General features: G+C 41.4%; 2 protein-coding genes and 1 long non-coding RNA gene across 4 annotated transcripts in view; 1 reads left to right on the plus strand and 2 right to left on the minus strand.

The window, feature by feature from the left end:
* slc38a8a (solute carrier family 38 member 8a) overlaps positions 1–5264 on the minus strand; it is a 20511-nt gene extending 15247 nt beyond the window's left edge. The window contains exons 1-2 of the mRNA XM_032524150.1: positions 4935–5264; positions 918–1116 (exon numbers count right to left, since the gene is read on the minus strand). Coding sequence (XP_032380041.1) covers positions 918–1116; positions 4935–5219 — 484 coding nt within the window. The 5' untranslated portion in view covers positions 5220–5264. The remainder of the gene's footprint in view (positions 1–917; positions 1117–4934) is intronic.
* The window catches only part of LOC116694466 (uncharacterized), a 26372-nt gene extending 11690 nt beyond the window's left edge, over positions 1–14682 (plus strand). Inside the window, exon 3 of the long non-coding RNA XR_004333173.1 lies at positions 14615–14682. This is a non-coding gene — a long non-coding RNA (uncharacterized LOC116694466). The remainder of the gene's footprint in view (positions 1–14614) is intronic.
* Positions 11929–24814, minus strand: part of mbtps1 (membrane-bound transcription factor peptidase, site 1) — a 38679-nt gene continuing 25793 nt past the window's right edge. Inside the window, exons 12-23 of one of the 2 annotated variants that reach the window (XM_032524139.1) lie at positions 23311–23455; positions 22924–23112; positions 22239–22411; positions 21778–21893; positions 20555–20711; positions 17403–17527; positions 17177–17274; positions 16797–16917; positions 15450–15581; positions 15183–15309; positions 13409–13539; positions 11929–12919 (exon numbers count right to left, since the gene is read on the minus strand). In XM_032524139.1, coding sequence (XP_032380030.1) covers positions 12714–12919; positions 13409–13539; positions 15183–15309; positions 15450–15581; positions 16797–16917; positions 17177–17274; positions 17403–17527; positions 20555–20711; positions 21778–21893; positions 22239–22411; positions 22924–23112; positions 23311–23455 — 1720 coding nt within the window. In that variant the 3' untranslated portion in view covers positions 11929–12713. Of the gene's footprint in view, positions 12920–13408; positions 13540–15182; positions 15310–15449; positions 15582–16796; positions 16937–17176; positions 17275–17402; positions 17528–20554; positions 20712–21777; positions 21894–22238; positions 22412–22923; positions 23113–23310; positions 23456–24814 lie in introns of those variants that run through there. The other variant, XR_004333147.1, reaches the window with a different exon arrangement.

Genomic DNA, 24814 nt, shown 5'->3' on the forward strand with positions numbered 1-24814 from the left:
AACATCTAGGAAGTATAGAGAATGCTACATCTGTCCCAAAGATATAGGGAACATAAGAAGTCAATTTTTCTGATGATCTGGGCAGGAAGAAGACACCTGCTTCAGACCAAATATCGTCGGCCATTTAACACAATCTGAACAACAGATTATTGATTATTTTCCCCAGAATTTATTTTCCTTTACCGATAATTGACCGAAATATTTCCTGTTTATATGGTACCGTTGACGGCAACTACATCATATCCGTTTCCAACAAAACAGAGCGAAAGCAGAAAATGCAGTAAATCCATATTATGCACTTCTTTACAAATGAAATAAATGTCAGACTGACAAGTGATGTGCATTTTTCTTTAGAAAACAATTTGTTTTTTAGAAATGTCTCTAGAAGTGTCTTATTCAACTTTTACTTTTGTTTAAGAAGGAAAAGAAAATCCCAATACTCAATACTATTGAATCGGAATACTTCTAGAATTGCTTTGGCTTACAATATCCAGCCTGTCAGTCAGTCAAAACCATTATATTATACTGCAGCGAATGCTGTCTGCGTGGAGTTTTGAAAAGTCTAACCCCACTTGCAACCGCTTCACCTAACCCTAACACCAGTTACTGACTGGTTTTCGTTTTTTTTAGTAGTCCTTACTGCGCATGTGCGACTCCCAACAAAGATGGAAACAGAAGTGAGATGCCTCACTCTGTAGCTTAAACAGAGAGCTCAACACACAAAAGATGAGCTACAGCAATGTAGTATGACACAAATATGGTGTTGTTTTGTTTTTGTTTTTGTTTTTTTAAATTAAACCATGGAAACCTATTCTGGTCAACCTCTAAACACAATTATGAACCTGAAAATTAGCAAAATTCGAGGTCTTTAAGGCCTGCACACAACAAGCCTTCACACTACAGACTCTCCAACTCACACTTCTCTATCTGGTCATCCACTATAACCAGAAAGGCCACAGAGATTATGAAGATGTTGAAGACGAAGCAGATCTCACAGAGCTGGCCAATGGCTGGCCCGCACATCTCCTTCACCACCGCCTGGTACGTGCACTGGCCACTGATGGACGAGGCGTAGCCCAGGATGATCAGACCACTGATCAGGAACACAAGGGAGACCTGAGGGTAGGAAGGAAGGCAGCATGATGGAGCTAAGAGATACAGATGACACAATTTAGTCAGGATATCATTTGTCGCAGTCATCTTAAGGTTTTAGTTTGTAGAAAAATGGGACAACCCTGCTGAACATTGTCGCAGTTTACATCCATGTCTGTCCAGACTTATGTGTAGTGAATTTTCTTGGTGAAATGTGGATGTGTCACAGATCTTCAAACCAGCTGCACAGAAGATTACACAGTTTCACACAGTTTCAGAAACATTTAAAAAGTAAAGAAAGTCACTTAAAGCTGTCCTGTCAAATAAAGGCCTAAAAATGCCCAAAACATTATCTTAAAAAAGAAATCTAATAATTTTTGTGATTGGCTGTCTAACATTACATGTCGTGGTTTGGTAGGAAACACTCTACGTTACGCACAGAGATGGAGTTCACGAGTAGGAGCGGAAAAATACATTAAATGATTTGTGCCGTAACTTCTATTTGTTTTATAAAATTGGTATAGAAAAAAAGTATTGTTTAGGGGCCGGTATCAAAGTCTCTGTATTGGTATCAGTACTGAAAACTTCGGAATGATACTCAGCCCTAATGGCAGCTGTGTGTTAATGCTTCATATATGTGGGGTCCAGAAGACTGGCGTTCTCTCTAGATCACATGGCACGCTCTCCTTCCCCCCTTCCCAGACAGAAAAGTTGAAACTGAAAAAAAAGTGTTATTTTTGTTATCCTTATCCTGAAAAACACGTTATAAAAGAAGTACGTGGGATTTATTCTTTTGTTTTTTTATCGTGGTATGGGTATCAAGAATTGTGGAATTTCACTGGTATTGGTATTGGCCAGGAAATTTCTGTCATTGTGACATCCCTAGTCACGTGTCCAGTTTAGAACGCATCAGGCTGGGGCAGACAATCCCAACGGTGGGATAACACAAGGCAGGAAGTAAAAGAAGACAGGAGAAACAGAGGGACTACAAAATAAAACAGGAAACTAAACATGAAACTCACAGGGCAAAGCACAGATAAACCAGGAAACACTGAACACAATAAAGCACGAGAAACTACAACCAAAACCGCAACCATGACACTAAGCTCTTATTAACTAGCTGAAGACAAATGTATTTGACGAACGGGCTCTGATAAATCTATTTTACACTTCCTGGTCACGCACCAAACAGCAGACAATGTTAGCAACTAGCAGTAGCTGGGACCAACACACACCAAGCTAAAGGCTGAGTGTAAATTGTACAATTATCAGGTGCACAAAAAAATATGAATAATGAATGCCTGTTACATCCCAGGTGTAATAAGACAACTCTTTGCTCAAGCATTATTATTATTAACTTTATGAGCTTGTGATATGAGGCTGTGCATTTGTCAGTTGGTTTTCATATTCTTCTGACCTCTGGTGGCAAAAAGGCAATACATGAAGCTTTAAAACTAAATATTAAAATTGTCATTAAATTATGCCTTGGACGTAGGGTTGGGTACTAAGTACTTTTTACCACCACTACTACTACCAAGGACCGATTCACTTTAAATGAAGCGGTACCAAATTTCAGTACCTGAGAGCGTGAGCTTATCTGTCCTCCCTGCATATTAACAGAGAGCGGACACACACGGACACACACACACACACACACACACACAAACACACAAACACACAAACACACACACACACACAAAATTCAAGCAGTTTTGTTGATATTACAGCAAATCACGGCAATGCCAATAAAGTGGTTTTGAGTATGGTTAGTTTTTCAAAACTTCACGCAGATACCATTCACTGTGATATTTATATATTTATATTACATTTAATAGTTGACAACTTGTTCAATAAGCCTGACCTTTATATTTCTCTCTTCCCCTCTCCCTCTTTGTGTTTGACACACCTATTTTGTTTATATGCCACAGAGAGTTCCGCAAAGGATGCACAATATCCTCCATTATAGCTCCTCTGGCGAGCCTCCTCGATCCTCTCACCTTAAGCTGCATTTTAGGAAAAGGGTCGTTCAACATTATATACATACAGTATGTATATATATATATATATAAATATATATATATATATATATATATTATATATATATATATATGTCAGCAAAAGAATAACATATCCTGTACTACTCTACTCTTACAGTCTCTTTCTCCAGCACTCCACTAGCCAATGTCCAGCATCAGAATGCAACCATCTTTATCCTTAATATTTGCATACCCTACCGGCCAATTATGTTTGTCAGTCAGCAACAATGAAAACACACCATGCTCGATTGAATATGAAGCCAAATGTATTGCAGTTGGCATTAATTCAACCACACTAATCAGTTCAATGTTAAGCCCAAAATAGTTTCTGACTCACCAGTCGGTAGGTTAATTGTACATAACATCCATTCCGCGTAATTTGACACTGGATGTGAGTTGACAACTTTTCATGCTTGGTAAAGCTGCGGGCAGGTTGTTCAGACCATAGTACCCCGCTGAAGTCCAAACAGTCCGACTCGTTGACAAAAGCAGGCTGGGTAAGCAGAACAGCTGCTGACTGTTAGCACAGCCACATAGCCACTTTTTTTCCAAACCAATCTGTTTGAAACGATTGGACAAATTGTTGTCCCCTTTGCTGCAATAGTCCATCTAAGGCTGGCGTAGACCTCCCTCTTGCTATCAACTCCTTTTTTGAAGTAAAATCAAGCTTGGGGAAATTCTTCAACTCTTGGCGGACACTGCTCCTGTCCTTTTGACTTTGACTTTGAATTTTTACACTTACAACGTAGCTGGTGTAATGACGTTAGCTGCGCAAATGTCCAGTAATATCTTGATTTGAATTGGTCCATGTTTGATATGTAATGTGGATGATTACTGGCATAACACATTTATGTGCAAAGGCCCAGTAGAGTTGTGCTTTTGGCCGTACATGTTGAAGAATACAGGATGGAAGTGCGCATGCGCGACCTGGGTTCTTTCGCTTGTCCGCAAGGAACGAACAGTATAGGGATTACTTATTAGGCTATACATTTTTTTTGTATTTGACTATGCATAACTGCTGCTTTGGCAGACTGCACGTGTCTCTGTCTCATATACAGTACATATACACACACAGTATATATTATAGTAATGATTTATATGTTAATACTCTTGGACTATGGTTTGATCTGTAGAGCTAGGCCTATACAAAAATAGGTAACAGAGAAATGCTTGGTTTGCTTCTCAGAATGGGTTTCTGCATTCCCCTCAGGACAATCTCCAAAAGAACTAAATTTCCCTCATCCACATGGGAAATGGCCCGATAATAACCCTGTATGCTGGGATTGGTGGAGAGTCTGGGAACGCTGTACACATACTGCAACTAGAATCAAGTCAATATTCAGGATAAAAGTGATGACCTACTGGGGTGAAAAAGGAATGCACAATGAAATCTTGTTTTTGACAGAAGGGGAAAAAACTCCCCAAATCGATTTCTATTGCAGTGGTGTGAGAGACAGACTGGAGAAAAGAAGTGAGCAACAGAAGAAAAGTCCGAGGGATGAAGATAATGAGAATCTAAAAAGATGCTGCTGGGGTCAAGTCAAGCCGTGGCCTCTGCTGTGAGCTGCAACAGATCCCAATCTTCCTAACTGGCGTCAGTGGACCTCAGCACTCAGTAGACAACATGCAACAAACTTCCAATATAGATAAATATAAAAAAGTCACCTCTACTATTTTAATAAACCATAGCTGTTTTGCAGCATCAACTTTTCAGATCATTGCCAGAACCGAACAATGCAGAGACCTCATATTCTAAAAGTAGGCATCTTTTAATTGTATTTTTATATTTTACAAACAAATGCCTACCAGCTCGACAGTGACTGCGTTGCGGACGCCCCCGGCTCTCCCGAACGCCCAGGGAAAGTTGAGGAGCCCGGCGCCCAGCGCGGATTTCAGCATGATGAAGATGGCCCCCGTGGAGCCGAGGCGGGGCCCGGCGGCGGCCGCGTCCAGCGGCGGCTTGGCGGTAGCTGAAGTCAGCAGGCTGATGCTCTCTCTGGCTAACTCCTCCATGCTTGAACCGGCGGAGAATTCACGGCAGGACCGGGCAGGACACACTGACGCACGCGCGCGCTCACAAGCTGCATACATACACCCACACGAGCTCCCCGGCAGCTGAACCACCCCCCGGGCTCGGTGCTGTGCTCTGTGGGCCGGACCGCTCCGCTTCACCGGGCAAGGTGAGCCGGGCGGAGGGAGGGCTGGGCACGGTGGACGGCTTGCTACTGCCTTTAGGTGCTACTCGGAAACTGCACCGGAAAGAAAAGCAAAGGGGACTTTCTGTGCAACATTTTTAATTAGTAGGCTACATTTGACTTCACACATGTGAATAACAATATATATATATATATATATATATATATATATATATATATATATATATATATAGCCCTACATGTCCCAGTAAGATGCAGTAAAGTACAGTACCATGACTGCATCTTTGACTTTTCTATGAATAAAAAACTTCAACAATACCATAACTAAAAAGCAACTCTGCGTGTAACTAGGGGACTCCCTGGTTTGCAAACTAGTCTTGATCAAATCATGATAAAAATAATAAAAAACGTTGGCATAACTTGTCGGCCAACTCACAATAACTAATTCATTTAATTTGTTTGTAATAATAGTAAACGTATGTTACTATTTTATGGCTGCAACTAACGATTAATTTCATTGTTGATTAACCTGTTGATTATTCGATTAATCAATTAGATGTTTGGTCTATAAAATATCAGAAAATTGCGTGTTGTGTCAGTGCCAAAGCCCAAGATGACGTCCTCAAATGTTTGTTTTTTTTCTCATATATTTCAACATATACATACTCATATATATATCAACAAATTCAGTTTATTGTCCCAGAGGGGTGAAGAAACTAGAAAATATTCACATTTCAGAAGCTGGAATCTGAACTTTTTGTTAAAAAATATTTAAAACAATCAATCGGTTATTGATGCCAATTAATTTATTAGCTGACAACTAATGGATTAATCGGTTAATGCTTTGCTACTTAATACTTTTTGATGTATTATACTACTGTTAAGCTTATCCATTGTCCCTTGGCTGGTAACATTTAAGACATACAGTACATCCATTTTTGAACAGCACTGAACAAACAGAACAGGCTAATAATGCAAAATGATCCAGTCATCACACCCATCATGTCAGCAAGAAGTCTGTATAAGAAACCAAATAAAAAATAAAACCAATAACATAGTCTAGCCTGCTTTTGCTTTACTAAACACATTTCTTGCCATTAGCCGACGTATGCTCCTGGAGCTTTCGGCTGTGTAATTTGATCAATTCCTTCAAAATGTTCACATACTACTAAGAGACATTTGGGGCCGGGGCAGTGTGTAGGCTCATGTGTGGGAGTGTGTAGGTTTGTCTTGCTGAGAACAAAACGATTTGAACTTTGGTCCAGGCATGTAAGTGTTAGGCTGCCTGGCTCACTGTCAAATCTGGTGATGTCAATAAGTGAGGGGGAAGAAAATGTGGGCAATAGGAATGGGAAAGTTTCAGGAATGGAGGCCGCCGCATGGATAAACCAGTAAAGTCTGGTGTCGTCCCTTAGTGTGACGCAGGGATGAAGGAATGTGATGTGTAAGAGTAAGATACTGAGAAGAAAGAGACCAGAAGTGACCCAAACTGAAGAGGATGGGGATCAGGCAGAGTTGAAAAGATATGAAAAGTATGTCTGGGACGCCTGTGTGTCGCCAGAATGTCTTGTTGGCCATGCTGTTACACACAGGTCAGATATAGTGGAAGAGGAATAAGGGACTTGATGGAATGTAACGGAGTGCATTTACCCAAGTACTGTACTTAAAGTGTCTATATGTAACTTTAAATTTCTCTGAAATGTTCAAGCTGATGATCTTTAATTACATGTAACAGAAAACTAGACTAACAGTGAAAAGAATGCTATTTTTACACAGTTTTTAATGACTCTGGATGGGTCCAATTTTTCTTGTGAAGAAATTAAAATCAATCATCATCATCAAAATGATTAAGGACAGGTAGACGGAGCTACAGAGCACACATTCTGACGGGTCACAGATTTCAGCATAACACCGGAAAGGCCTGTGTTAGTGTATCTAGCCAGGTAAAGGGATGCTTTATGTAGGCCAAATTGTATCTGAATTTAGTTTGAGAGGTTATCTGTTGAAGTAATGGCTGATACTGGGCCAGGGCCATCACAGAAAAGAAGGAAATTAAAAAAACAACAATTAAAAGCTAAAAGGGAAAGTGATAGACAACGGGCAAAATCGAGTCACACTCGGTCAGGTTTTTAAAAGATGGAGACAATAACGGGATTGTAAATGATTCAAAAAGTCAGGTACGTTAAATGTCTATTTTATTCACAAAATTAAATTTACAATAAGCAATGTGGTTGTACAGTATGTCATAGCAGACATTAAATTTCGTCCCCCTTCCAGTCTGTGTTGGCTTACTATTTTCTTTTCCCCTATCCCCCTGTACTTGTGTAAAGCGTCTTTGGGTTTCATGAAATGTGCTAGAAGAATCTAAGTTATTATCATGCTGGTTGCTAGAAACTAACTCCCATTGTGTTTGTTAAGCTCTGGCGTTGTCTGTAAAAAGAAGATTTGTGATGTTGTCTGATGTTTTTCCACCTCCAAGATAAATGTCTTGTCCATGGTGTTGTAGAGGGTTAGGTCAGGGTTAAAACACAACACCCGGGATGGGCGCTGCGAGGGGCACGCACACAAGGGGACCACTGGTGTGAATACAACACTTAAAAACCTCCCTAAAAACCTTGTTCAGTTATATAAAAGATGTTTAAAAGGAGGCCGGATATTAAAAGCAGGTTAAAAGAACCACTGCAGGACAGCGGGTTAGTGTTAGGGTTAGGTACCGGAGGGATTTTTGCAGTTACTAGAACATAATGTTCCTAGAACCCTTTCTTTCTCGTGTCCTGACTGGACCAATTTGGGGATTATTAAGTTCCCCTGACCACAGTTCCTGTAACTCTTTCAGCTCCTACTTCAGGGCAGCGTCTTTCCCTTTTTCCACCGGAAGGAACCCTTAGTGACCTAGCAATGTCTGAAACACAAACAGTACATATTCTTCACTGTTGCAATACGCCTACGTATGCTAACGCAGAAGACAAACATCATGCCTTCAACCAGCTAATTACTGCTGCTAGTTAAACTTACCCGTCATTTTGTTTGCCTGTTGCGCTCTGCTCTTCTATCTTCTTCCATCATATTACCAGGATCACATGATGTTGGAGCCTTCGTCTTCTGTGTTTCTCTGTTAAGTCCTCCAGCCTAGTCTTCATACACCGCCGTGGTTTGTTGTTGTATGTGGTGCTAAAGTCAACTGACGATGCTATAAAGACTGTTGCCGTGCTTGCGTCACTCCCTTACCCCTCCTACCAGTTCCTATATGTAGAGTATAGTTAGTAGAACTGTTTAGATGTGGACTGTTCCAATAACTAGCGCCACTGTGTCCACGTTCAGACACCACTCGCTGCTATTAGCCATATCTGGACAATTTCAGTGACACACTTTCTGGTCTTTTTGCGGTACTTTGCATTTCCGATCATCACCAAAATATTAACACAATTGATGTATACCCATCTAACAATCTACGTATGAATTGTCCTACATGTACATGGACATTTAGATGTCTAATTAGTATATGAAATGATGGAAAGATGTAAGAATGCTCGAGCGATGAATTTTCCTCCTAAAAAGTTTCTATATTTACTGAACTGGACATTAAGGAGCTCTCATTGCATAATTCAGAGTTGTTGAAGCATGGTATTGTATTGGAAAGGACAGAAGCAACATCCAGTAGTTTTGACTGCATTAATGGGACTTTCTTTAACTAACTGTCCATAGCGGTGTCCATTTATGGCCAAGGGTGGCGCACGGCAGTAGCGTACTTTAGCCGGCTCTTGTAAATCAAAAGCTAAAGTAACGAGTTAAAACCACATACCGTCAGAAAGGTAAGAAGTCACACAATAGTTTTACACCATTAAATTAACTGAAAACATAAATAAATCATTTATATTTGGATTTTAACAGATATTTTGATAGAACGTGAGCCAATGAGTGTCCGAACGTGGACACAGTGACGTTACGTTCCTGTAACTACTTGGTCGGAAAGAGGCTATTTACGATACTGGGGGGTGTCTTTTGGTAAAGTGACTGGATGCTCTCTCTGTTTCACTTCCTGCCTGGCTGCCCGAACGGCCCGCGGCTCACGTGAAAATAGACCTGGCGCGTATCTTTAACGGCATGGAGAGCCGCTTCACACACGCTTCTGGGACGTACCCTGGAGCGGCTGGTGGAACATCAAGTATTGACTTGAATGGCAGTGATGGTTGGCGGGGGCCGCGGCGCATCGGTACGCAGCGCAGACGCGCCAGGTGGAAATTAGGGGTCACTCCTAGACCTTTACTACAGCACGTGTGGTAAAAACACTACCGCTTTTGTCCAAAGGGGCCGCTGGAATTAACACAAACTGAAAGTTACGCATAGTTCTCGTACTTATCTTTAGTCTTTTTTTCTTTTCACGCCACATTCTACTTCTGCTCCTCTACATTTTAGAGAGAAATGTTGTACTTTTTACTCTACTACATTACTCTGACAGCTTACTTTGTATTTTACAAATTAGGATTTTGCACACAAAACACATGTACGTAGTTTATAAAATACGAATGCTCTATAACCAACTGACTTTTTGTTCACTAAAAGAAGATAAAAGTCAAACGAGCCAGCGACACATTAACCCTCCTGCTGTCCTTGGATTAAAAAAGTTTCCATATCAGAAAGTTTGGTTTGTTTCACCCAAATTGTGAAAAATAAAATAGCATGAATGGTTCTCGGAAAATGCTTGAAAAAACGTGGGAAAAAAACAACTAAAAAGTCCAAAATAGAGCAAAAAAAATTAAAAACATGAAAAAAAAAATGGGAAAAGTGACAACTTTTTTAAAAAGTTGCAAAAACATCGGGGAAAGCATCAAAAGTGTTGCAAAATACGACCAAAATGTGGGAAAAAAAAGTTTTGGATTTTAGAAAAACAAAAAGTTGAATGGTTTATAGGAAGACAACACGGGGGTTAAAGTGTCGGCCCCGAGGGGACAAATGGGAGACTTGTGAACAGGTGTGGACGGAGGGGAAGCAGGAGCTGAATGGATAAAGTGGACAGAGAGAGGTACAGGCTGGTAGGACATAGGATAAGAGGGGAACTGATGAATTTAAGAGGACCTGGGGAGGGGGGGGGGGGGGGGGGGGGGGGGGGGGGGGGGCTGTCCAAAATGTGAGCAGCCATCTGGGAACCGTGGGGAAAGAGGGCATGTGACCTCCACTCACCACCAGCTTTCCCAAATCTTATTAGCATAGCTAGCGGGCTCCATGGTCATTTCCCAGCTTCCCAAGGCTCCGCGGGAGATTAGTTGTCCTGTGGGGCCGTCATCCGAGAGGACGGGTGACAGATTCCCTGACTGATCTGGCCCATTAGGCTCGGATAAGGAGCCAAAGCTCAGACCCCCACCCCCCAAGCACACCGACACACATCACCTCAGATGAAATCAACCTGCATCACTGAATTCATCCCATAACCGATACTAAAAACCACGAGTGAGATGGAGTTAGTCTATTCATCCTATAATAACTCTTCTCTTTCTCAAACATCTGCAAAGGAAACACAATGGATTTCACTAACAGCTTGGGCAGATTTAAACAACAATTCCTACAATATAACAAGCTGGATGTAACTGGATGTCACAGTAGAAATGGAAGGTTCTCCTAAGATTAGCACTATTGGAATTGGATCAGAGATATCAGATGATAATACTATGGACTGACAAATCACAGTTTAAACCTATTTAATCCAACCAATGAGTAGTCCGCAGTGGGCTTCCTGAAGTGTTCAGAGCCCATTTTCACAGGTGTGGTTCAATAATGAACGACTGTCAAGACACTGAAAATCCAGCGAAATAATGCAAAAAATAGCAATTATTGAAGGAAGATCAAGAACATCAATATAACAATAACAATATACAGTAGCTTGAGAAAGTTTACACACCCATGCTAAAGTTGATAAAAAAGTAGAAAAAAAAAACATCTACCACCAACCAATAATTCCATATCATCACATACCCTTCACCGTACCTAGAGATAGGCATGGTGTTATTTTAGTTAGCTTAATAGCCGGTTTGATTTGCATTGAGAGATGATCTTTTGGCAAGTTCCTCATGCCTATCTCTAAGTATGGAGAAGGCTATGTGATGATGTGGGGTTATTTTAATTCCAAAGGCCAAGGGAACTTTATCAGGATGCATAGTATCCTGAGCCATGAAATAACTGGCCTGTACAAATAAAACTGTTGCTGCCTCTATGGGAATTTAACATAGGGGGGTGTATATTTATGCCCTCTGTATTTTAAGGAAGAACGTTTATTCATTTCCAATACATTAGATATTCACAAAGAAAATTTGTGTCCTTAAAAGGTTGGATTTTCCTAAATTTTGAATTAAGGCATTAGGATTCATTTCCATCTTTGGCCTGGGTGTGTAAACTTTCTCAAGCCACTAACAGGCAGTGTGCGCCTGAATGAATTCACAACTGTCATGTCTGACAAGTGCTTTATCTTGTGAATCTTCAATTGGCATTAGTCTGGAAGAGGATAGGGGCCCATGTGAAAAAAATGTATTGAGTTCTGACATTAAAGTCCAAATTCTGAGAAAAAAAATCAGAACTCAAATTCCATACATTAGTAATTACTTCAAAAGCAACTGAGGAATTTACAAAAGCACAAACAACAACCAAGAAGATCACTTTGATTATGCTTTTTTAATTGATGAGATATAATTGAACAAGTCTTTCAATGCTACTTTGTTAACCATGAGATCATGGAGGATATCGACACGTCGCCTGGCCAGAGTTCATTCAGTATATAAAATATAAAAACAATGAAAAGACAATGAATTGAAACGGATATGGGCAGGACTTACAAAACACAGGAGAAGATCACTTGTTCATCCAATGGTCCTTATGTTGGAAATGTCTGCATGGATTGTATGAGTGTGTGTGTGTGTGTGTGTGTGTGTGTGTGTGTGTGTGTGTGGGGGGTGTGGGTGTGTGGGTGTGGGTGTGGTGAGATGAATCTCTTGTATTCTGAGTATGTGTAAGGGTACGGCAAAAAATTCAATAAATATAAAAGTCAGACACATTTCATTCATAAAGAAACCGTTTGGTCAAAGGAGAGCCAGGGAAATGTAGACAACGTGTGTCTCCAACAGGCATGTTTAGGGCCAGGTGTACACTGTGTGTTTTACATCATGTGTGTGACATTTTCTAATACTGTTCGGTGGTCCACAAACACACAATCACCCACGGACAGGCTCGAACAGACAAGAGGCACAAAAACTGTATCCGAGAGACGCCTCGGGCCCTGTGTCGAGTTTAAGAGTCAGACGTCTGCCTCGACAGTTCATTAGACTCCATGTCAGTCCACACCTCCAATGTTGCTACTCAACACAAGCTGTCCATTTCACAGCGTCTCAGTTTTGGGAGGCGAATCCAGCTCTCCAGCAGCAGCTCAGAGTTCCAGTCCAAGTCAAACGCCGGGGGTTTTCCCAATCGTCGTCTGCTGCTGCTGCTGGAGATACGTGGGCCGCTTGATGCGGGGCTTCCTGCGCTTGGGCTTGCTCTTGGACTTTGTGAGCTGGACCACGAAGAAGGACAGGACGACCATGGCCCCCAGGAAGGCAAACACGGGGATGGTCTGGCCCACTTCTTGGTTGTAGCGACCGGGCATTATCCCTGAGGGGATAAGGTCACAGGTCACATGGGGTCAGTAACCATCTTTATTCTTACACACTGCAGTCAGTCCTTTCATTTAAATAGCCGGTTATACCACTTTAACACACCCTGCTAACAATGCTAATTTTAAAGAAACATGCTCAAGTTTGTCAAGCTTGTCATTTTGTTGCTATGAGCTGTTGAGAAAAAGATCTCTGTCTATTTAACTTGAGGAAAATTAAAATAGTCCTTTTATCCATTCTCTCATAAATAATATCCAGCCACTTTGATAATCAATGGTGAAAAGTTGATGAGTGACACGTTTCCCCCTTTCCATGTTGTATATTAACACCATCATTACGGCAAATGCTACGGTTACGTTACAGTAACAGGTTTTAAAACAATCTAGTCCACTGTTGTTCACAAACCTCTTAAAGAAAAAGGAAATGAGGCTGTAAAACTAATCCAAAGTCAGACTGCTTAAAGTAATAGGTTTGAACTGTGCGTTACCTCCCGGGATGTCCCAGGCTCCACTCTCCCCAGGAGACAGAGGTCTGACCTGGGGACGGTAAGCCCTCACGTTGGGCACAGCCACTTTGTCCAGATCCACTGAGAGAAGCTTCTGGTGCTTCCACAGGTTACTGAGAGCCCGGCAGGGAGAGAAAAACAACAAGAAAGAGAGAGAGGCTGAGGACGATTTTAATGTATACAGTGAAATGTGTGCATGCTAGGGATACTAATACAAAATTTGTCCCCCCCTGAGCGATAGCCGACCCTCATAACTGACCATAAACTGTTTACAGACAAGCACGCAACGGAGTCCCAGTTCCCCCGTCCGAGGGGCTTGGACATACTTGCCGGAAACCCCTTTGCGTCCGTACAACCGACACAAGTCCCGGAGCCTGAGCTTGTCTCCACCTGTTCTACCTGTGAGGTGGTCAGCTGGGAGTCTGCCTGGCATACTAGGACGGCCAAATTAACCTGCTGGTTCCTTATCAATATAGCGCCATGTGTCACCTGTCCAGCAGGGAGCCAGCTTAGCTGAAAAAAACGTGCAGCTTAAAACGCAACATGCTAGTGCAAAGTTAGCACTAGCAAATTAACAGCTTAGAAATAGATTGTATAGCCTTTTTATCAAGCAAAATGTTGTTTGTATTAATATTGTTTTTGTTTTGTTTCAATAATATTGTTTATAACCAAACTTTTAAGTGTGGTTTAACTGAATCCTAACTGTCGGTTGACGGTTCAACTTTTAATCATTAACGCACACACGCACACACACACACACACACACACTTGTAAGAGCAATGATAAGTTAAAGTCCAATACTTCCTTTATCAAACTGTATTGATATGCATCCCAGGATTGGAAGTCATCTAACAATGCAAAGATCAACAAGCCACTGAAAAACATGTTCAGATTTGAGTCATTCAATAAATTGTTATGTTTTATCTTAAATCCACCAGCCATTATTTAATTATACCAACATTTGCAGCATCCTGAGCCTTTTTGGAAGGTTGCTAGGAAATCTCAGCTAAGAGTGATTTTATGTTATGTTAATTTTTAGTTTTCCTTTATATTTTCGAAGAATTATACAAAAAACATCTCTGTTTTTTAACTGTTTTACGTTTTAACTTTAACATATTCTGACATATTCAAAAGACTGAGCTTTAAGAGTTCCTTCCTTTTCTTTTAAAGGATTACATTTTGTAAGAGCTACACTGAAGTTGGCAGTTTGATAAATGAAAGTTATTTCAATTGATATTCTGTAATATTTCATTCTTTGTGGGCTAAAAAGGAACATATACGTTCCTGTAGATGGCAATACACATTCTCCTTTGTTGCCAAACAGATGATAAACATGTTGAAATCATTAGTATCTCCCCTATTGCTGTATCAAAGTCTCACCTGGCTTTCCTCAGAGATGGTCCCAATAATGTGCTTTAAGTCAAGTATGAAGTATTTTTAATAATGTATCCTACATTGTGGATAATCAAGCTATACATCATATGCTGAAGTATATTTCTGGAGTGTTAAAGATTAAAGAAAAAAAGAACAACAAGATCCGTACAGAACCAAAAACCGTGACGCAAAAACCGCACTAGGAACCATACGGTGGGTTTTGTGAACCGTGCCACCCCTGGTGTCTGACCCACCTCTGGACCCGGGTCCTGAAGGCTAGTCCGTTATTACGGGCTAACCCTTTCAAACACAAAGCCCACCCTGGTTGAAACCTGGTTGAGCCCTTGGTGTGAGAGGGGCATTAGTGTTTCATCAGACCTACCTGGGTGCCGTCTCATTGAGCGGCTGCGGCTTTGCCCAAGACAGGTGGGGGCAGGCTGGTAGTGGGCGGGGCTTAGGGTCTCCCAGGTGAGGCTCTAGAACTTTGGAGTAGCGGTAGAGATGGTTGCCTGGACGAATGGAGAGAAAATATTTCACAAGCTGATTTTCACAAAGACAACAACAAAGAAAGAGACGTATATAACATTTCAGATGCTAAAAAAACAACAATGACGTGTCTGTTGATGTTTGTGTAATTTCCTTCCCTCACCTTCCAGTCTCTGTGGCAGTGGGCGCTCGGTGCCTGTGGGTGGGGCCACCCTGCTGTGGGAGAGGCTGATGCTGGGAGGGGTCATACTGTACGAAGTGTACTGAAGGAGAGCGTCTAGCATCCAGAAACAGTCTGAGAAAACACAAATAGCCAATATTAGTTTTATTATTATTAGGGGTGGCACGGTTCTTGAAAAAACATCCAACATATGACATATTCTACCTTATTCAAAAGACTGAGCTTTAAGAGTTCCTCTCTTTTCTTTTGAAGGATAACATTTTGTAAGAGCCACACTGAAGTTGGCAGTTTGATAAATGAAAGTTATTTCAATTGATATTCTGTAATATTTCAATCTTTGTGTGCTAAAAAGGAACATATACGTTCCTGTAGATGGCAATACACATTCTCCTTTTGTTGCCAAACAGATGCTAAGCATGCTGAAATCATTAATATCTCCTCTCTTGCGGTATCAAAGTCTCACCTGGCTTTCCTCAGAGATGGTCCCAATAATGTGCTTTAAGTCAAGTATGAAGTATTTTTAATTATGTATCCTACATTGTGGATAATTAAGCTATATATATATATATATATATATATATATATATATATATATATATATATATATCATATGCATATGCATCTGCATCATATGAAATATATTTCTGGAGTGTTAAAGATTAAAGGAAAAAAATAACAAGAAGCTTACAGAACCAAGAACTGTGACCCAAAAACTGTAATTTGAACAGAACTGTGGGTTTTGTGAAAGACCCACGTCTTTTTGTAAAGATGCTGTATGGTGCACATATACTCTATGAAGGACTTAAGGAGTCACCGTCCTCTATTGTAATCAGTCAAACTGAATTCATCTCTTGGTCTCACTGTTTGACAATGTCTGTGTGTGTCAGCATGTAGCTCCTAAACCAAAGTTTTAATCAGAATATATATATCTCTATCTAGAAGCTTAGGGTCACTTACAAATTTCCATTCCACTCCATTATAGACAGAATACCAGCTGATCTGAGTGGGTGGCTTATCTTTAATGCAATATCTACATTAACCCATCATCAACAACCATTCATCTAGTGTTCCAAAGGCCCATTCTGTTTACTAATCTGATATTATTTTAGAAAACATTGGAGAACCCTTTTGCAATTATGTAAGCACATAATGTAATCTGAAAACTGCTGCCCTGGTTAAAAAAAACAATGCAACTGATCTCAGCTGGTATTCTGTCTATAATGGAGTGCAATGGAAATGTCTCAGTTTTTAAACTTTTGAGCGGTGGTGTGTGTGTTATGTATATGCATATTCATTCTTTCCAAACAGAAACACACCCGGTGAGGTTACCTTTCTGTCTGTGGCTGTCGTCTATACAGTTAGAATCACCGTACAGAGCGATGCGACCTCCCCCGTCCGACGGTGTTTGGTATAGTCCGAGGATGGGAACTCCCTCCACCACTGCGGTCTCCTCTTTAACACTTCCAGCCCTGCGTAACACACACACACACACACACACACACACACACACACACACAACACACACACACACACACACACACACACACACACACACACACACACACACACACACACACACACACACACACACACAACACCACACACACACACTTGTGTTATATATGAACCACAGACACAAATTAAAAGGTTACCTGTCAGTCTGCATGGCTGCTGGTCAGCACTGTGCCACACTAAGTTCTGATCAATGCTTTAAGAGTGGTGCTGGTACCTTGGTCCTTTAGATTCTTAGCAATCACTATTCCATCTTCTGGGAAACGGGCGATGCTGCAGCCAGAGGCGTAGTACACTGAGAAAGAGAGTGAATATATCTTTATTTTCAAAAACAAAAAAACTCTGAATGAAACAAAAACAACAGGAATGGTGACCAGAGGTAATGCCATCAGAAACTGGAGAGAGTGAGAGTGTGTCTCTTACTGTCATGATCAGCCAATGTGAAGTCGCCCTCGTACAACCCATCACTGAAAGCCATCCCCCACACGGAGATCAGGTCGTTCAGAGCTGGTACGTTAGCGCCCCCTGTGTCTGGCATCCACCACTGCCTGCAGGTCACATCAAGGAAACCATCTCTACAACCATTCATATAGGCAAGGCAGATATAAATCTACATAAAATAACAATCAGGGAATAATCCAATATTGCAAATTAGAAGACAGAACTAAGCATTACTTTCAATTTGACTTCTGCCAAACACAGAGGATTGATTAAGGAAAATAAGTTGCCACATGAAGACAGTCTGATTTCATAAATCAGCCGGAAATCCAACACAACCTGGCTCAAAACAACTGCAGGTTATAAGGGATAAAAACGCCAACTTAAAAAACAAAAGAGAATAATAAGGTTATTTTTTACAATAGCTTTTAATTTGAGTAAAAACTTTAAAAAAGTAAAGTAAAAACACTGTGTCTTTTATAGTTTGTGTATCAGGGTTGATTTGTTCAGAACAGGCAGCAGTGAATGAATAAATCTGAAAGGAAGCAGCGCCATTCAATTAAAACTGAATTACTCAGCATAATTATTTTGAAGCCATACAGACTATATTTAACTGAATTTAAGATTTTTAATCCTGTGGATACTGTGCAACAGCTTGGGTGAGATATGAATGGAGCAGCGCGGAGCCATAAGTAATTTCTAGCTCTGCATGAGGAGCTCTGATATGAGACTGAGAAGTTGTGATATATTACATCTATTCCAGAGCGAGGAGATATAAATAGTGTCCAACACTGCAGCAAGGGAGCTATCGTAAGAAGATGGTGAAGCTGCTGGTGAAAGAAGGAGCTTCAAAGTAATAGTTTATAGCTGAACTGTCTCATTATGGAGCAAGAGGCCACAGATCCTTTGAGAGAGACAGATACAGGCACCAAGCGAGGGCAGAGAGGACTTTGGAGCATTGATGCACAACAATACAGTTCCAGATCCCACAACTCGTTCTATAGAAAACACAATGAATCAAAGAAGCACTCTTACTTATGGAGTTTGTCCTGAATTGCAAAGCAGAGTGAGAAAGCTTTTATACTTCTTAACTCTCTCTCATTGACCACCTGCCACAGTCACTTTTCACCAGCCAGTTTTTTTTTTTGTTGCCTCATAAAATGTGAAAAACAGGAATTGTTGTCTCTATGATCCTATTCTGTCCATTTTATAGTAGCCTATTTGTGGACATTAATCCTGGCCTAGGACACACATTCATACAGTTTGATAAAGTAGTTATTGGACTTTAACTTATCATTGCACCTACAATAATGTAATAATAATAATAATACATTTTATTTAACAGCGCCTTTCTAACACTCAAGGACGCTTTACAGACAATAAAAGACAGATACAGGGAACAGAAAAGTGTAAGTAGTTATAACAAAACAAATAAAGCAAAAAACAAAACAAACAAAATCAAAACAAAACAGGAACAGTGTATTTACAGATAAGCGAGCTGGAACAGATGGGTTTTTAGTCTAGTTTTGAACAGAGGGAGAGAGTCGATATTGCGGAGGTCGGGTGGGAGTGAGTTCCAGAGCTGGGGAGCAGAGCGGCTGAAGGCTCTGGTCCCCACGGTGATGAGTCGAGCATGGGGGACAGTGAGGTGGAGGGAGGAGGAAGATCTGAGGGAGCGGGAGGGGACGGCAATGTGTAGGAGTTCTGATAGATATGGAGGAGCAAGGTTATGGATGGCTTTGAAAGTATGGAGAAGGATTTTAAATTGTATTCTGAATTGAACTGGAAGCCAATGGAGCTGCTGAAGAACCGGGGTTATATGATGAAATGAGGGGGTTCTGGTGATGACACGAGCTGCTGAGTTCTGAAGAAGTTGAATGTAGCTGTCATCCTGGACATCTCATTTGCGTTTTTTCCTGCATCTGTGTTAATTTGTGTGTGTTAGTAGTGGGGGGGAACGGAGCTGCAGCCCCACTTGCTGCTTCAATCCTGTTGCCGCAGGCGATAGGTTTGAAGCAGCAAGTGGGGCGATTGAAACAACAACGTTCAATGACTTTATAGTTAAAAAAAGCGTACATTGATGTTAAAATGTATACAGGTTGGCAGGACGGTCTGACATCTTTTTTGCTGTTCGTTGCGTTGGTAAATGTGAGATGTTCGAGTCACACACGTCTCATCTAATATCACAAACGATATGAAGGAAGGAAATTCATTTGACCCGTTCTCCCTGCTTGGTCAGTGGCTGCCCGTGGGACTGCTGTGATTGTCGCGAGTAATGAAAATGTGATAGGGGACCCCGGCTGTCAATCAATGTCTTCCAGTGATGCGGGCCCTGCTGCTTACCGATAGTTACGTGTCTGAATCACTCAATTCTCAATGTGGCAGGCAGCCAAATAACAAATATATTTTGAGGATTTATGTCAAAAACATAAAGCACCGTCAACCGTATGAGTCGGTGCATATCTATACCATAAGCATACTACATCAGCCATTTATTTTCTTTCTTTTAATTATTTTCTGCCAAAGCTACGAGGGTTTTGGTTATTTCACGAGATCTTTGTGTTTTTACAAGGGCTCATCTTGCTGCTTTGAAGTGGGCATTATTAGTCATGTGTGATGTGGTGTACCATGCCAAAAAAATACATCAAAATGCATTTGATACGTTATTTATTCATAGTTTTTGTAACAGGCATTAGCTGCGTGTTATATACTGGTATAATGGAATATTCTACTGTATTAGAAGCTGTTTTGATACTGTCAGTACCTGGTGATGATGATTCTTTGAATTGCATATGTTGACTTTGATTAGTTTCTCTAACAACTCAAAACTCATCAGGACTGTGTGGCTGTGGTTTGATTAGATGCTGAGCAACATGAGAAAACAACACCACAACGATTGGACTTTGCTGCAAATATTGATGAATTGTGATGGCGGCCGAAAAGTATGCAGGGTCATCTTTTTACCACTGAGTTGTCTGGCCACTTCAAACCAGAGAGAAAAGCAAAACACATACATGTAGTACCCCATCTCTTACATATTTTTTTAAATATAAGATTTTAATGGTCTTTAACATTAACCACTGTTATTCCTATGATATCAATAATCAGCAGTAGGAAAGCGCCAGACAGTTGAATACCTGGTGTTTTCGTCATAGAACTTGACCTTCCTCATGACCGAGGTGTTGTACCAGTCACTGAAGATAATGAGCGACAGGCCATTGTCGATGTCTCTCCTCAGCTTGGTGATCTCTTCAGGGAAATACTCCTCCTCGCTGTCCACCATCAGCAACGTGCCTGCACACACACAACAGCAAACAACCCATTAGTAAGCATTCACACAGCTTGCGTCGGCCGTCACAGGGTGCGGCTAGGGCTGGGTATCGTTCCAAGAGTTCAAAATTACGTGGCCCCGTCACTGTGTGTGTCGCTACGACGTGTAATGTTAGACAGCCAATCAGCAGCATTATTAGATCTTGGTAGAATGTTTGCCAAACAACAAAGCACAGTCAATCTGTCTCGCTCGTGTCTTTTCTTTCTCTGTAAAGCTTCCTCCAAGTGTGGTCGGAAACAGTGAGATATATAACCATGTGACGGAAAATAGTAGTTTTAAAATATAAAGTCTACTTGTGCTACATTAAAGGGTTAAAGAACACAACAGGATGTCACACATATGGGACGTTCCATTGACTGCACAGTCCAGTGGAAAATCACTGGATTGCTGTCTGAACTGTCCGAGTTATCTTTTGCTTAGTCTATATCCAATGGAATTTTAAACTCCAGTTGAATTATGAGGACTCAGATCTCTGCAGGGTAAATCTGAGTTTACTGTTGCACAACAAAAACAACCTTTGAACGTACACACGTTCCACTAAAACAAGTTCTTTCCCGAGGCTATTTTGCAGCGGCAACGGGGTTCCGCCTGGCGCTTAGAGTTGCCCATGACGATTACCATTAGGGTATAGGGCTGTAATCTCCCAGTCGACTAGTCGATTTATTGGTTGATACGTTCTGGCTCGACCAAAATTTGATGCAGCGCCGACAGACGAGTCTCATTTCAGTTTTTTTCCGCCCCTTCGCACCCCCCTCCCTCCCCATTCAATTTTTAGTCGAGATTTTAGGACTTCAGTCGACCAAGATTTTCTTTGGTTGATTACAGCCCTATTAGTTTAAAGAAATACCAATAAACCAGAGTATGTTTTTCTCCCATCCCGGAATGCTGTGTGTGTGTGGATTAGCCAGACCCTCCTTCTCAGCGCTGTGGAGGAAGGTCTGGGAAAGCAAGAGTACCTTTTGCTCAACCATAAGCAAACCGCACTCGGAGGAAAAAGCTTCATTAAGAGGCCAGAGGCTGTGCTCTTACCATACTGGCTGGCATCAAAGCAGGTGATGGGCGCTCCGAGCACCTCAACAAAGTATCCCATACTCCTCAGGTGCTGGTACATGTCCCGGAAGTTAGTGTGGATGTGGTCTCCATTCCTGGAAACATTAAATAAGCAATAACATTTCACATTTCAGTTGATGAAGGCCAACGCGTTCAATGTTTGGACCTGGGGCGACAGAGCCTTCAACATAACTGCCCCCCTCCCTCTGTAACTCTCTCCCCAACACACATCCGCGACTGCACCAATATGTTCATGTTTAAATCACATGTCAAAACTCACCTTTTCAGAGCGGCTTGAAATGTTTGTTTAATTTGTGTGAATTTTCAAACTATATGTATGTCCTTTTAAATCTGTCAAGTGTTTTTGAGTGTTGCAAAAAGCCCCATATAAATAAAATGCAAAGGCTACAGACATTAGGTAAACATCGACACACACGCACCAGTCCAGTGGGTCGTTTTTCATGCGGAGGTTGTCCCGGGGAAAGTAGCCGGGTGGGTAGCGCAGGTTGTGGTACTGGTCCCACAGCACCCTCTTACAGCGCGGGGGGGTCGCCACGATCTTCACTTTGATGGGCAGTTTGACTGTGGAGGTCAGTTCACCACCTGCTTCTGACTGCAATGGGTCAAATGTCGAGAAGATCAGTGGGTTATAACTGAAGAGGAGTATTTCTCATGCAGGGATTGCAGAACAACTCTAGTAAGAAGTAAAAAAAAAAATGGCTTACAAATTGGTGATATACTAATCTTGAGTAAATGTAGTATTAAAAAGTGAGCTTCCAGCTAAGATAGGCTGACTCCACAGTACACACCTTGTATCAACCTGAATCCAGTGTTTTCCCACACATAGATGAACCACACTATCAACACCAGCCGCTGCACATTGTCTTTTATTATTATTATTTTTAAACGCTATTTAAAACACTTTCCCTACAATGCAGTTGGGTTGTCGAGGTCAAAACATTATATGTAGCAGCTGCGAATCAAATAAACATATATATACTGTTATTATAAGTAATGTTTGCGGCCCAATTTAGGCCATCGGACAGGGATGTGAGGGTATGTGAGACAAATAAGGTTTGGGGGACCAGTGGTCTGGTAAAGGTTAAAGGTGCTTAGAAGACTCACATTATTTTCTGCAGGCGACGCCACCGTGACCATCACATGGCCCTGAGCGACCCCCTCCCACGATGCCGCTTTCTTGGCCACGGAGATGGACACAGCCAGGTAGCCGGCCCACGGCCACAGCACGGGAGAGTAAGAGACGGCCACGTCGATGTGGTCCCCGTTCTGAGGGAGGTAGGGCTGCCAGATGGGCTGAAGAGGGAGAGAGCTTCTTTCAGAGGGCTTACAGTGAAGATGTTTTTAACAACTCTGGAGTTCATTATGACGAAAAACCAGCTCAGTCCATCCCATGTCCTCTTACAGAACTTGAAGTGATATTTAGAAAAGTGTGTTGTTTGTGCAGTAGCATCTAACTTAATAGAGAATAAAAAAAAGATTTCATGTGTGCACCTTGTCGACAATCCTGCCAGTGACACCCATCCCGTTGAGAATGGTCACATTGACGATAGTGGGCATTCCTCCATAGTAGATGGGCTGGGAGCAGTAAGGCCACATGTACGGACACTCTGTCAGGTCGATGTAGCTGGGAGAAAGACTGGCAGAAGACAAGGACGGGAAAGGATACTGTATTACTATATGTGTACCTTTAGGTTTAAAGCCCCCTCAGATTGGAATAATCTACCTGTAAACATTTGATACATTCTATCTTACCACTCCTTTAAAAATGCCCTGTTTTCCTATTACAGTACCAACTCCACCTGTTCGTAATCCTATACAATACCATGATAACACTTCTTCTAATATTATTAATATGCAGTTTCATTCTTAGTCTGCCTCAAACTTGATTATGACTTACTGATTACGATGTTTTTTTTGTGTCTGTCAAACCCCGATGGAGATCAAGTGCAGATGTGAGTTGCGCATGCGTCACTTTGTGACAAGCAATATGATAACTAACGAGAGACTTCTGTAATGTCAATACAGTGAAAATGAACCTACATAATGAAGTTTGTTCACTGCTGGCTACAAGCTAGCAATCAAACACAATGAAGGCTGTCACTTGAATGGCGTTTTGAGCTAACGTTAGCAATCAAACAATCATAGATAGCTAAAACATTTTTGAAATGATTCCCATCTTCTGTTATTGTTTGTAACAAGAAAGGTTTATTATTTCATGGATTTCACAAATTTTAGTATGAAACCCTGATTATGATTGTACTGTTTATTTATTTATTGTTAAGGAATCCCTTGAAAAAGATGCTACATCTTAAGGGGTTACTCCTAATATAAAAAATGTCAACACATATATGTCCTATATGTGTAACCTGTAACGTGACATACAGAAGCAAGGTTACACAGGAGGACAGTGACTCAAACAATTGTGGGGAAAAACTAAACAAAACTAAACACTTTTTAAGACGGAAACACTGGTGGTGAGCTCCAGGTGCTGCAGCCGCAGAAGGGCCTTCATCAGTGGGGATCGGCCAGCGTTGCAACATTACCAGAAAGCTTTGCTGACGACCTCGACCTGCAGTCGGCGCTCCAGCGGAACACGAAGAGCCCGACACCGGTAGCAGCGGCCCATCCCCCGGCCATGACCAGAGCTTGCTTTGCTGTAGTTGTGCATATTACATCCCTGCCAAGAATTGCACCCGCTTGGGCAGCAACAATAATTTCTAAAGAATGTTCCTTAATGCTCTTAAAAATCCTTATTTTCCCTTGAGGATGCAATTCTCGACAGGAACGCAGAACTTGGCACCTTTTACCCACTGATGACGGTCCGTCTGCTGCTGCAGGACCTGGAACTCATCACCAGTGTTTCAGTGTTAAAAAGTGTTTAGATAATTAAAAGGTGTTTATTATTAAGAAGCGGGCTGGCTGGTTAGTCCACCAAGCTTCCGTGCTATTAATAAGCCGGACAGAGTTGTCCCTCATCTGGTGATGCATGCACCAA

This window comes from Etheostoma spectabile, chromosome 8 (genome assembly GCF_008692095.1).
Source record: "Etheostoma spectabile isolate EspeVRDwgs_2016 chromosome 8, UIUC_Espe_1.0, whole genome shotgun sequence".
Lineage (NCBI taxonomy): Eukaryota > Metazoa > Chordata > Actinopteri > Perciformes > Percidae > Etheostoma > Etheostoma spectabile.